The following is a 12,673-nucleotide window of genomic DNA, read 5'->3' on the forward strand; positions in this document are numbered from 1 at the left end:
GTACGCTGTGTTAAGAACTAAATATCAGCTATAGTATGCAACCCAATGGCAATATCTACAGCTACAACATTTCTTAACAACTTTATTCAGCTTCTGAGACATCTGAGATACTAGAATGACTGGTTAAATCCTTTAAAACTAAAAAACCCCACCCCATGATTACTTTTTATAGATATTTATTATCAATAAATCAATTTGATATGCAGATGTTATGGAAGGAATGGAACTAATGTTCCTATATTGCCTAGTGTTTAAACTTCTATAACAAAAGTGTCCTTAAATTATGACTTATACAACAGAAAACAATATTTCAGATTTATTGGACTCCACTACGTTTAGGAAAGGATTGTCTCAGGGAAATGGTGTGGGGGAGCAGAGAAGCTGTTTGTTTCACAGGCGGGAAAAGAGGGAATATGAGCATCCAAAGAGGCAGCACCATGGTAAGGTTATAATTTCCATGGAACAAATTACACCCTTGCTCTCTCATTATCCATCAGGGAAACCTAACCTCCAAAACGCAGCCACAAGCCAAAAGACTGATGGTGAGCTGTGCTTCATGTTATCCATCCCCTGTAATGAGCCAATGCATGGACTGCTCTCCACTGGTTGCCAAAGGGGGTCTGCTCTGCCAGCACTGGTGCCGTGCTCAAATCCATCCTCCGATTTCTCAAACATTTGCATCCTGAGAAAAGAGTTCCTCTTTCCCTGTCTCATTGGGAAATGCAAGAGCAGGGAACCAAGAACGACTCGTTTTGTTTCTCCATTTGCTTTTAGTCTATTAGAATTCGGTTTGCATTCCATAATGAGTTTGGCCTGCTTTTAAAAAAATCTTAGTTGGTTTTAGGTCAGAGGATTGGACTAGGATACTCAGATCCTCTTCTGCTGCCTGTTAAGTAAAATTATGTGGGGCATGGAGAAAGTGGATAGAGTGGATCTCTCCTAACCCATGGACATCCAATGCAGCTGAATGCATTCAGGGCACATTAAAAAGTCCTTCTTCACGCAGTGCATAGTCAAAGTATGGAACTACCTCCCACAGGAGGCAGTGATGTCCACCAACCTAGACAGCTTTAAAAGAGGATTAGACGAATTCATAGAGGAGGAGGAGAAGTCTACTAGCCATGATGGCTATGCTCTGCTGCCACAATTGGAGGCAGCAATGCTTCTGGATCCCAGTTGCTGGAAACTACAGGAGGAGAGAGGGTTGCTCTTGTGCTTAGGTCCTGCTTGCAGGTTGACCATAGGCAGATATCTGCTTAGCAACAGTGAGAACAGGCTATTGGAATAGATGGGCCACTGGCCTGATCCAGGAGGCTATTCTTACATTCTTGTGTTCTCAGTTTTGGTGTTTTCATCCAAATGCCCGACAACAGCCTCTCCCAACATAAAAGTGCACACACACTCAGTGCTGCCGCCCTTGTGAGCTTCCTCACACTGTCCTCTGGTAAGAGCATAAAAAGCTACCATGGCTTTACCAGGAGATGCCAGGGATTGAACCCTGGACCTTTCTGTGAGTATAACAGATGCTCTGCCACTAAGCTACATAACTCAAAACTAGAACAGGCTTCTCGTCCTCATACATCTGTATAAATGGGAAGTGATTTAAAGAGAAATCTAGGAAGCTGCCTTATTTTGAACCAGAACTTTGATCCACCTAACTTAGCTTTGTCAACACAGGGCTGCAGCTTTCCAAGGTTTTGTACAGGGATATTCCCAGACTCATCTGAAAATGCCAAAGATTGAACCCATGATTGTTCTGGCCCACTCCTGGATTCTTGCCAAGCTGCAGAGGCATGAGGGAAGAGCAAGCATTTATATATTGCATTTATGCTCCCCCCTTTCCTGCAAGGAGCTCAAGGTGGTGTACATGGCTCTCCTCTTCCCCATTTTATCCCCAGAACAACCCTGTGAGGTACACTAGACTGAGAGAAAGTGACTGGCACACGGTCACACACAGTGAGCTTCACGGCCAAGTGAGGATTTGAACCCTGGCCTCTCTCAAGGTCCTAGTCAGACAATCCAACTACTACACTCTGGATTTTTCTCCATCTCCCATTGCTAACCATTACACTCTAGTCAGTACATCACCAGGCAGCTACCAGAGGAGGCTTCTGAGCCTTCCTGGGTGCCACAAAATCCCAATTCCTTACGAGTCTGCCCTGAACTGGAGTAGCTGACCATATTTTCTTGAAGTGACAGCATTGCTTGGAGTCAGCGCAAGGCCGTCTCGACGCAATCATAAACTTTTCCAGAGGTAGAACCTCAGATAGATGACAACATTCGTTTTTTTCCAATAGGCAAAACTTACGACTCGCCACCTACACACACACACACACACACACACACACACACACACACACACCATCCTGGTGATTTGATCCAGATGCTCAAAGTGACTGCCTGTTCCAGGAGAAAATAAGACCCTTCTTTCTTTAAAAAAAGAAAAATAACAATAACAATAGGGGGAGCTAAACCAAAGCAAAACCCCAATGATGAAAACCATAAATTACACCCCGAGCTTGTGGAGAAGAACCGTCCATTTCCCTGTAATGTAATGAGTGCCAGAATAAATGCTGGCGCTCGCTGTTTTAGTTTTTCCATCGCTCCATGTGATGTACTGGAGGCTTAAAAAAAAGGAGAGAGAGACTTCCTTAAAGGGCTTTGCAGGAAGAAAAGTGAAATCACTGTTGGCCGAAGTGGTCCAACACAAAGCCAAGGTCATAAATTTACTCCCTCTGGCAGCTAACTCAAGTGGGATGGGGGAGGAATAGCTAAAGTAGGTGTCTGGATCTCAACTCAACAGAGGGATGGAGGATGCCCCATTTCAGAGCACCAGCCTCACTGCCAAATTACAGCGATTGTTCCAAAACAGTGAGCTGGGAGAGGGAGAGTTGCCACCAGGCTGCAGAAACAAATGAAATGGATCATTCAAACACAGCTGTGAACCCAAAGCAGGCACCTGCAAAGAGGAGGCTTCCTTCCACATCTATTTATGATGTCCTACCCTGGCCATGCCCACTCTTTCAGCATATTGGGGAAGGGTAGTTGTGCTGGCATGTTCTCCTAGTTTCCCCAACAACCTTGTCTACACAGCCAGTGTGGTGTAATGGTTTGTTTGCTTGTTTGTTTTATTTATCTGCCACCCTTCATCCAAAGAACACTGGGCGGTTTACAATGTGAACACACCCACCCACCCACACCCTGTAATAACAAACAAAAACAGTACCCACCACCACACAGTTTAAAAGGGCATAAATGGTTTAATTAGCCAAAGGCCTGGGAAAAGAGGAACTGTCAAGTATTGGATTAGGACCTAGGAGACCAGGGTTCGTATTCCCACATTTGGCCATTTGAAGCACACTTTGGGCCAGTTGCTCACTCTTGGCCTAACCTACCTTGCAGGGTTGTTTTGGGGAATGAAAAGGCTCAGAACTATGCAAACCACCTTGAGCTCTATGGAGAAAGAGGAGGCAGGGATGGCCACTAACTTGGGTGGCTTTACTGAAGGACTGAACAAATTTGTGGAGGATAAGGCTATCAATGTCTACTGGCCACGATGACTACAATCTGCTTCCACAATTGGAAGTAGCAATGCTTCTGAATACTAGTTGCTGGAAAACAGAGGAGGGGAAGGGAAGCATCCTGCACTGGGATGCTGCTCATTTTAACCCACCTCACAGGGTTGTTGTGGGGATTAAATGGGGAAATGGAGCTCCTTGGGAAAGGGTGGGAAATAAATGTAATGAATAAATAAATCTGGTCAGCCACTGTGAGGACAGGGTGCTGGATTACATGGGCTACTACCAACCTGATCCAGCAAAAAGGATCTTTTTATGTTCTTGTGGAACCTCCAATGCCAAAAGCAGTCTATCCAGAATCCTAGATTCTGTGTGGTATTTGGCAGCTGTGAGGACAGAATGTTGCCCTAGATGGGCCATTGGCCTGATCCAGCATACTATTCTCATGTTCTTTTGGGCATGTGGATAAACACAGATGTGGCTTCCCTAAATCTACTGAGACTGTGTGTGTGTGTGTGTGTGTGTGTGTGTGTGTGTGTGTGTAAGCCAGACATTGACAGTGAAATCACCCATGCCAGGTGTGAACTCCACCGCTGAGATAGAACAACCCGTTCCTGACTCCGACAGCTTAGACTTTTCAGTTATCTGCTCACAGTGTGTAATGCGGAGATGAGGTTTCAAGAGCATTTTATGATCTCTCTTAATGAGCTCAGAGCGTCTCTCCTAGACTGGTTCAGGCTGAGTGATCCCATTCAGTCTGATAATGACACATTAATCTGACAGGCGGATGAGTCCAAATAATCCCTGCTATAAACCCATTAAACTATGACAGATGGCAAAAAGGGTGGTGCATTGGGTGAGAATAGAAGCTTGTGAACAGGGACAATGAAACGGGGGATTATTGACTTTAGCCATAATTGCGGGTTTTATAAAGTCAACCATCTCCTCCCTCCCTTGATATAATATCTGAAGAATTGGCAGAATTGCAGCTGGGAGATGGGGTGTGGGCAGAGAGAGGTTTTCAACAAGACACACCCAGCACATGGCAACTGAGAAAAAGAAAATTCCTTGCTGGGGATCATTAGAAAAGGGATCCAAAAATAAAAACAACTGTGATTTCTGCATTGCAGGGGGTTGGACTAGATGACCGTTGGGATCCCTTCCAACTCTTCAGTTGTATAATTCTATGGTCTCAGAAGTCCACTTACCTTCCTTAGTCGGATCTCATTGCAGCCTGACCATGCCCACATCTGCGAGTTGGGAAGGTTGTCTAGGTGGATTTGCCTGCCCAAAGATTGGCCAATAGCAGGCCAAGTGTGCGGTGGAATTCCCCATGGGGGCAGACCCAACCAACCAATAAATGCCACTTGGGTCTGCACCCAGGGGCGATAAATTGAGGCCTGAGCAGGCCTCCTTCCCACTTCACCATAGTCAGTTCTCCCACCCTCCCTTCACTTTTTCGTAAGTTTCTTTCTGCAGGCTAGACTTTGCTATGGCACTGTTGGTTGCCATATTCAGGGCCAGGTAGGAAGATTTCCACTTGGCAAATTGGCACCAGCCATTGGGTTTCCACCTACCTTGTAGCAACAGACCCCCCCCCCAAGTGTCCCTGCTTTCCAGGGAACAGTCCAAGATTTACAGAAACCATCCTGGCTTCTGACTTGATCCCAGAATGTCCTTTTCCTTAGGACATCCCTATTTTCATCAGAGAAATGTTGAAGGGTATTGAGTTATGAGACCTCTGAGCGAAGTAGATAAATAACTATACAACCTTTAGAAGACATCTGAAGGCAGCTGTGTACAGGGAAGCTTTTAAATGTTTAATGTTTAATTATGTTTTTATATACATAGGAAGCTGCCCAGAATGGCTAGGGCAACACAGTCAGATAGGCAGATAAATAAAATTCCTATTCTTATTCTTATTATTTAGGAGAAATGCAGCAATTCTCACAACTTTGTGAGGTTAGGCAGTGGGGATCAGAAGGTTGGAGGTTTGAATCCCCGCGACGGGGTGAGCTCCCTTTGCTAGGTCCCTGCTCCTGCCAACCTAGCAGTTCGAAAGCACGTCAAAGTGCAAGTTGATAAATAGGTACTGCTCCGGCGGGAAGGTAAACGGCGTTTCCCTGTGCTGCTCTGGTTCGCCAGAAGCGCCTTAGTCATGCTGGCCACATGACCCGGAAGCTGTACGCCGGCTCCCTTGGCCAGTAAAGCGAGATGAGCGCCGCAACCCCAGAGTCGGCCATGACTGGACCTAACAGTCAGAGGCACCTTTACCTTTAAGCCTAGTCTTGGTTCGAGGGAAAGTTGTAGCCTCTGCCTGCCCCTCCTTGGTTAAGGGTATCCTGGTAAAGGGATCTAGGAAGAGCTGCTTCTATCCGAATGCCCAGGTGGGAGCCAGGGCCATAGCACTCCTTCCAACTGGGACCCCTCAGATGTACCCCTATTTGATGTAGCTCATTAGGGCTCCCTCTAGTGGTAGTTCACCCTTAGATGCTCTCCCAGCAGAGGGGTTGGAGGGGATGGCTCCACCCTGTGCCTAAGCCAAACCATTCACATCTGTAATCAATAAAGTTGTGGCCTAATTTGAACCCATTCTACAGTGGTACCTCGGTTTAAGAACAGCCCTGTTTACGAACTACTCAGTTTACGAACTCCACAAAACCGGAAATAGTGTCCCGGTTTGAGAACTTTACCTCGGTCTAAGAACGGAATCTGAATGGCGGAAGGGCACCAGCAGTGGGAGGCCTCATTAGGGAAAGTGCGCCTCAGTTTAAGAACGATTTTGGTTTAAGAACGGACTTCCGGAACGGATTAAGTTTGTAAACCGAGGTACCACTGTTTATACTTTCTGTCTTGTCTGGTTATTTCATAATGAGGGAAACAAATAAGTCAAAGGGCCTTGGCTTGCAAGGTGGTGGACTCTCCCTCCTTGGGGTTTTTTAAGCAGGGGTCAATGGCCATCTGTCAGGGATTCTTTAGCTGGGATTCCTGAGTTGCAGGAGGCTGAACTAGATGTGACCCTTGCAGTCCCTTCCAACTCCTCAGTCCTATGATTCTAAAAGAACCGTATTTACACAAATCTAATGAGCCATCAAAATCTAATGTGGACCTCCATTTTCAAAACCTTGAAACCGAAAGAAAGTATTTGCTGGTGAATGCAAATGCGCCATCAAATCTAATGCACACCCTATTTTTTTGTGACATAATTTGGCCAAGACACATTCGAGTAAATACCGTAATAAATATATTATACAAAGCAGTGGAGCTAGATAAGGGCAACCAAAGTGGTCTATAATCATAAGAACATAAAATGAGCCCCCATCCTCTATTGAGATCAGAGGTGCAGAGTTCTGCCCAACGTTGGGGGGGGGGGCGGTGAGACCACCACCGCTGTGAGGCCCACCAAGGCTTGCCACCACTGCAAGGCCTGGTCAGGCCTGCTGCCACCACAGCGAGGCCCTGTGAGGCCTACTGTTGTCACAGGCCCGGTAAGGCCTGCCACTCCTGTGATGTCCAGCAAAGCCTGCTGCTGCTGCTGTGAGGCCTGGCCCCTCAAGATTGTGGGGGCTCAGTCCCATTCCAACAGACTTTGGTGGGGCTGAAGACACCTCAGACCTAAGAGTTGGTACCTATGGTGTCAGAAAAAAACAGTTGGAAAACTCTCTTTTCTCCATGAAGCCATTAGCGACAGGGTGGACAGATTAAGTTTTTATGACAGCCCAATGGACACAGAGCTTATTAACGCTATTATTATGACCCCTCCTGTCAAGCCAAGAGTTAGGCTGCTTGTTTTAGATACTGGCCTGCCTGACAAGGCCCTCAGACAAAGGCTTCAGGAACTGTCATCTTAAAGCTATCCTGACACTAACAGGAAGGGGCCTATGGAGAACAGCAGGGGTGCCGTTGGTAGAGCATCTGCTTTGCGAGCAGAAAGCCCCAGGTTCAATCCTTTGCAACATCTCCCGCTAGGACTGAGAAAAGACTGGAACCCTGGAGAGTCCCTGCCAGTCAGTCTATTTGATGATGTCCTTCCTTCAGAACTGCAAGAGATAGGAACTTTATAGGGTTCAGTGGCAGAGCATCTTCTTAGCATGCAGGTATGAGGTTCAGCCCTTACTGTCTTCAAGTGGGGCTGGGAATCCTGGAAAGCCCCTGCCAGTCAGGTTCAATAATATTGCACCATCAATGGTCTGACCCAACAGAAGGCAACTTCCTGTGTTCCTATATAAACCCTGAATGGGTGAGCTAATGAGCTAAGGAGCATTGATCAGCAGAGAAAGTAGGTGGCAGCTTGAGAGCTACCAACAGATTTTTGTTGTTGTTGAATCCTCATTCTAGGTGACATTTGGAATTACCAGCAAGGAAGAATTTCTATTTCAAGTCCATTTCAGAAACTCCCTTGACTTACTCTTGCAAGTTATTGGTAGACTTTAAGTGCAGACCTGTTTCATATCTGGACTTCACCAGTCTGGGGCTTAATATTAATGGACAAATGCAAACATGTCCTAGAGAGTCAAACTAACAATCAAGCCACTACTGTTCAATCAACCTGGCACAGTTCTGTAATATATGCAACACTGATAGTACATGGTTATAGGCCTCTGAGGACATCTGGCAACTGAAATGACTTGCAAGTTAAATGCAATTAAATGGACATTTGGTGCTTTGCAGGGTGGGGGTCGCATGGTTGAATACTGATTGCTGCTTCTTGTATAAATATGTGGAAATAATGAAATATTGTTGTAGGGAGCCTCCATGCTCTCCCAGCTACACCAGCATGAAGACCTGGCAGGGCTTTTGTTTCATTGTGAACACACATTGACCAAAATAATGATAACGAATGAGTAAATGCTTGCAAGGTAGTTTCTAGGTGGTGGTGGGTGAAGCAATAAAATGTATATCTTAAAAAAGTGAGGAGGAGGAAAGGAAGGGGGGAGAGAAGGAAAATATAGGTGTCTGGTTGACACTTAAGACCAGCCAGTTTGCAGGGAATAAGTCTAGCTTTTGGGACAGTGATGAAATCTGCCGCCTGGTGTCTGAATCAGCTGCCAAAACCAACCTTGGCTATTCAGCTACATGGTCATAAGCATAAAAATGGTCCAATTTGGAGGATCCTGTTACAATATGATGGAAATCAGCACCAAAATACATTATCCTTTAATGGAATCTGCTTCCTCATTAGTCAGCTCAGCCAAAAGGTATGTTATTTTATTTTATTTTAAAAACAGCCACCATTATGGAACAAGTCTGCAACCATTCGTGGTTAGAAACATTCCAGATTTGTTTAGGGTATCTATGTGTCCTGCTGAAATGATGTTGTTTTTGTTTATTGCTTTATAAAAAGAATGGCTTCTAAGTGCTCTACACACATGAAATTAGTTATAAAAATCATACATAATTAAATACTCCTTACAGATCTTGCCCTACAATAATTCACAACAAGGAACTTTCTGTCACTGATATGCATGGTGAATGACAGCCTCTGGAAAAATACAAACCCTTCCGCTCTGCCTGTTCTCGCTCTTATCAAGGCATCCTGGGTACATCTAGATTGGAGCTTATTAGAGGCTTGTGGGAGAAAGCTCCATGCCATGAGCTACAGTGCACCATTACTGACAAATAAGGATCACACCTTCCACTGGACAGATCCACATGGAATGCTTGCTTTCGTACACAGCACACAACTTTCTGCTAATCACATGTGCTGGAAAACACAGATACCTGATACTCTAGATAACTATCCCTCCATCAGTAGTGTCCCCTTAGGTGGGGTGGGGTGGAGCTGCCCCCCATCCAACACAGGGGTTGTTATAGTTAACCTGGACAGGGCTAGGAAAATGCATTTCTGAATCATAAGCATCCTTCCAGATTTTGGTACCTCTCTCCCTCCTCATCCATTTTTCCTCTCATGCCATGTCTTTTACAATGTGTGTCTGAGTGCAGGGACTGTTGTGTTCTAACCATTTGTAATGTAAGCCACTCTGAAATAAAAAAAAAACCCAATATTGGTGACCCCTCAATTTCTGATCTGGAACATTCTTCTCCAACAGAAAGAAAGCACCCTTAATATTTCAACAACCTGAAATGCCATTCTGGCTTCTCAGTAGCTCTTTTCTCTCTCACGCTTACCTCAAATACTTCTTCATCCAAGATCCTTGTTCCAAACACAATAATGCCATTGACATCGATGATGGGATGGTCACTCCGGTCCAAAAACTTTGTAACCTTCTTTTTACAATCCAATATCAAGGTAACGTTCTTCTTGTGGACACTGATAGCTATCCGATGCCACCTGGGAAATAAGAAGCCCCACCGGAACGTTAAATGGAGACTCCGAATCTTATGAAGAGTCTGTTTCTCCAGGAGGACAACCTGTCAGAATGCCCACAGTCAATAAAAGACAAATTAATAGAGGACAAGGCTATCAATGGATAGAAGCTATGACGGAGGCTATGCTCTGCCTCCATGGACTGAGACAATAATGCTTCTGAATGCCAGTTGCTGGAAAATGCAGAAGGGGAGAGTGCTCCTTTGCTCAGGTCCTTCTTAAGAACAGAAGAAGAGCCTGCTGCATCAGGCCAATGGCCCATCTAGTCTAGCATCCTGTCCTCACAGTGGCCAACCAGATGCCCTCAATAGGAAACCTGCAAGCAGTTACCACAAGGGCACTCTCCCCTCCTGTGGTCTCCAGAAACTGATATTTGGAAGCATGGCTGCCTCCAGCTGTGTAGGTAAAGCACAGATGTCACAACTAGTAGCCATTTACAGCCTCATCCTCCATGAATTTGTCCAGTTCTGTTTTAAAGCTAGGTGATGTCTATCACCCCTTCCGGTGGCAGTGAGTTGCACAATTTAACTACATGCAGCATGAAGAATGGCTTTCTTTTATCTGTCCTGACTCTTCCAGCACTCAGCTTCATTGGATGCCCACAAATTCCAGCGTTATAAGAGAGGGAGAGACACTTTTCTCTCTTTGCTTTCTCCATGCCATGCATCATTTTATAAACCTCTATTGTGTCTGCTCTTCATCACCTTTTCTCTAAGCTTAACAGCCACAAGCGCTTCAGCCCCACAAATGCTGCAGCCCCACAAATGCCGCAGCCTTTCTTCATAGGGAAGTCGCTCCATCCTCTTTTCTGAACCTTCTTCAACTCTACAATATCCTGGAGGCATCTCAGTGGTCATGGTTGGAGGCAATAATGCTTCTGAATAATACCAGTTGCTGAAAACCAGAGGAGGGGTGAATGTTCTTGTGCTCAGATCCTGCTTGTGGGTTTCATCCACAAGGCTGGCCACTGTAAGGACAGGATGATGGACTAGAAGGGTAAATGGCCTGATCCAGCAGGCTATTCTTAAGTACTTATTTGCTGCATTTGTTTTGGTTCACGACATGGGATGAAGAAATGACCCCTGGCTACGTCCTCTCCCATTTCTGTTTTATTAGAAATCTTTGACACCCCTCTGTCTCACCCACCTGTTCCAAGCCAGACTTACTTGCCATCTGAGAGGTTGATGCCCCGGAAGAGAGGGTAGTCCTCAGGGCCTGGTTTCCCTGTGTGGTCCTCGTATAGGAATACGGGAGACCTCCCAATCTCCACACCAATCTGCTGTATGCCTTGCTCATTGTAGATAGACACCAAGAAGGACTGGCCCCCTTTCTTTGCTTTTACAGTGGTTAGGATCGAGAAGTCTTCAGGGAATGGAGAGGCTGGCATTGGAAAAGGGGGGCGGGAGAGAGAGTGGTTAATTCCCTGCAATGGAAGCATAACCCCCAAACCACAATATTGTAAGATTGGTGACAAAGGCCTCTTGCTTAGGTGGCCTTTTCAAAAAGGAAATGGGAATGGGACCAAATATCATAGAATGACAGAATTGTAGAGTTGGACCCAAAGCAATGAGTTCAAAATGTGCAGAGAAGGCAGTGTTCCTTGGGGGAAAGCAGTAATTCAGTGGTGGAGCACCTGCTTTGCATGCAGAAGGTCCCAGGTTCCATTCCCAGTAGCACAAGCATGTAGGGCTGGGAGAAATCCCTGCCTGAAACCTTGGAAAGTCACTAGCTGTCAATGATAACAGTACAGTGGTACCTTGGGTTAAGTACTTAATTCATTCCGGAGGTCCGTTCTTAACCTGAAACCGTTCTTAACCTGAGGTACCACTTTAGCTAATAGGGCCTCCTATTATTTCTGTTCTCATCCTGGGCAAAGCTCTTAACCTGAGGTACTACTTCCAGGTTAGCGGAGTCTGTAACCCGAAGTGTTTGTAACCCAAGGTGTTTGTCACCTGAGGTACCACTGTACTGAGCTACATGGAGCCGTGTTCTGACTCAACAGAAAGCAACTGCCTACATTGTATTTAATCCAGCTATTCCTTCAAAACTACAAGGACCAGAACATTTTTTAATGTGTGTGTGTGTGGGGGGGGGACCATAGCTCTCTGGAAGAGCACATACTCTGCATGCAGAAGGCCCCAGGTTCAATAGCAGGTAAGCCTCCAGGTAAGGCTTGGGAAAGACCCTAGAGAGCCGCTGCCAGCCAGTGTAGACAGTGCTGAGCTATTTGGACCAATCTGCTAGCTTGATAGAAGGCAGCTTCCTATGTTCCTAGTTATTTCAGTCCTTTATTCCGAACCATGAGGACTAAAATCTTTATTTATTTTTAGAGAAAGGGTCATAACCTCAGTGGTAGAGCACCTGTCTGGAATATGGAAAACAGTTAGCAGTCAGTATAGACAACCGAACTGGGAAGCCCAATGGCTTGACTTGGTGTGGCAGATTCTGGTGGCCCTATTTAATTCAGCCCATGCTTCAGAACTATGAAGACTAGAATATTATGATGTCCCTCAACTCTTCTGAGTTTTTGCATATTTTGGGGCAGAGCTTTGCAAAGCAGATTGACAAGAATTGGGTGACCACCCGTCAGGGATTCTTTAACTGTGAGTCCTGCCTTGCAGGGGGTTGGACTAGACGACCTGTTGGAGGCTCTTCCAAGTCTACAATTCCATGATTCCATGAAGTCAAGCCCTGTGTACGAAACCCCTCAATAAGCCAAAGGGCCTTGTTTAGACCTTGGATGTGTCGGTTGGCCAGCTGCCTAGGACTTTCTGAAACCGTTCATCCCTTTTCTTCTTTAATAACACACATCATCCCAATAACTAGA

The 12,673-nt window shown here is 45.6% G+C and overlaps 1 protein-coding gene across 4 annotated transcripts in view; it reads right to left on the reverse strand.

Annotated features, from left to right (window-relative positions):
• Positions 1-12,673, reverse strand: part of COL5A1 (collagen type V alpha 1 chain) — a 184,710-nt gene that overhangs the window by 131,274 nt on the left and 40,763 nt on the right. For all 4 annotated transcript variants that reach the window (XR_014521361.1, XM_083484933.1, XM_083484934.1 and 1 more), the window contains exons 3-4: positions 11,013-11,226; positions 9,648-9,810 (exon numbers count right to left, since the gene is read on the reverse strand). Coding sequence is in view for 3 of the 4 variants with exons in the window: in XM_083484933.1 (XP_083341059.1) it covers positions 9,648-9,810; positions 11,013-11,226 (377 nt within the window). In the remaining variant the exon portion in view is untranslated. The remainder of the gene's footprint in view (positions 1-9,647; positions 9,811-11,012; positions 11,227-12,673) is intronic.

This window comes from Podarcis liolepis (assembly GCF_965112155.1).
Source record: "Podarcis liolepis genome assembly, chromosome: Z".
In the NCBI taxonomy this organism is placed as follows: domain Eukaryota; kingdom Metazoa; phylum Chordata; class Lepidosauria; order Squamata; family Lacertidae; genus Podarcis; species Podarcis liolepis.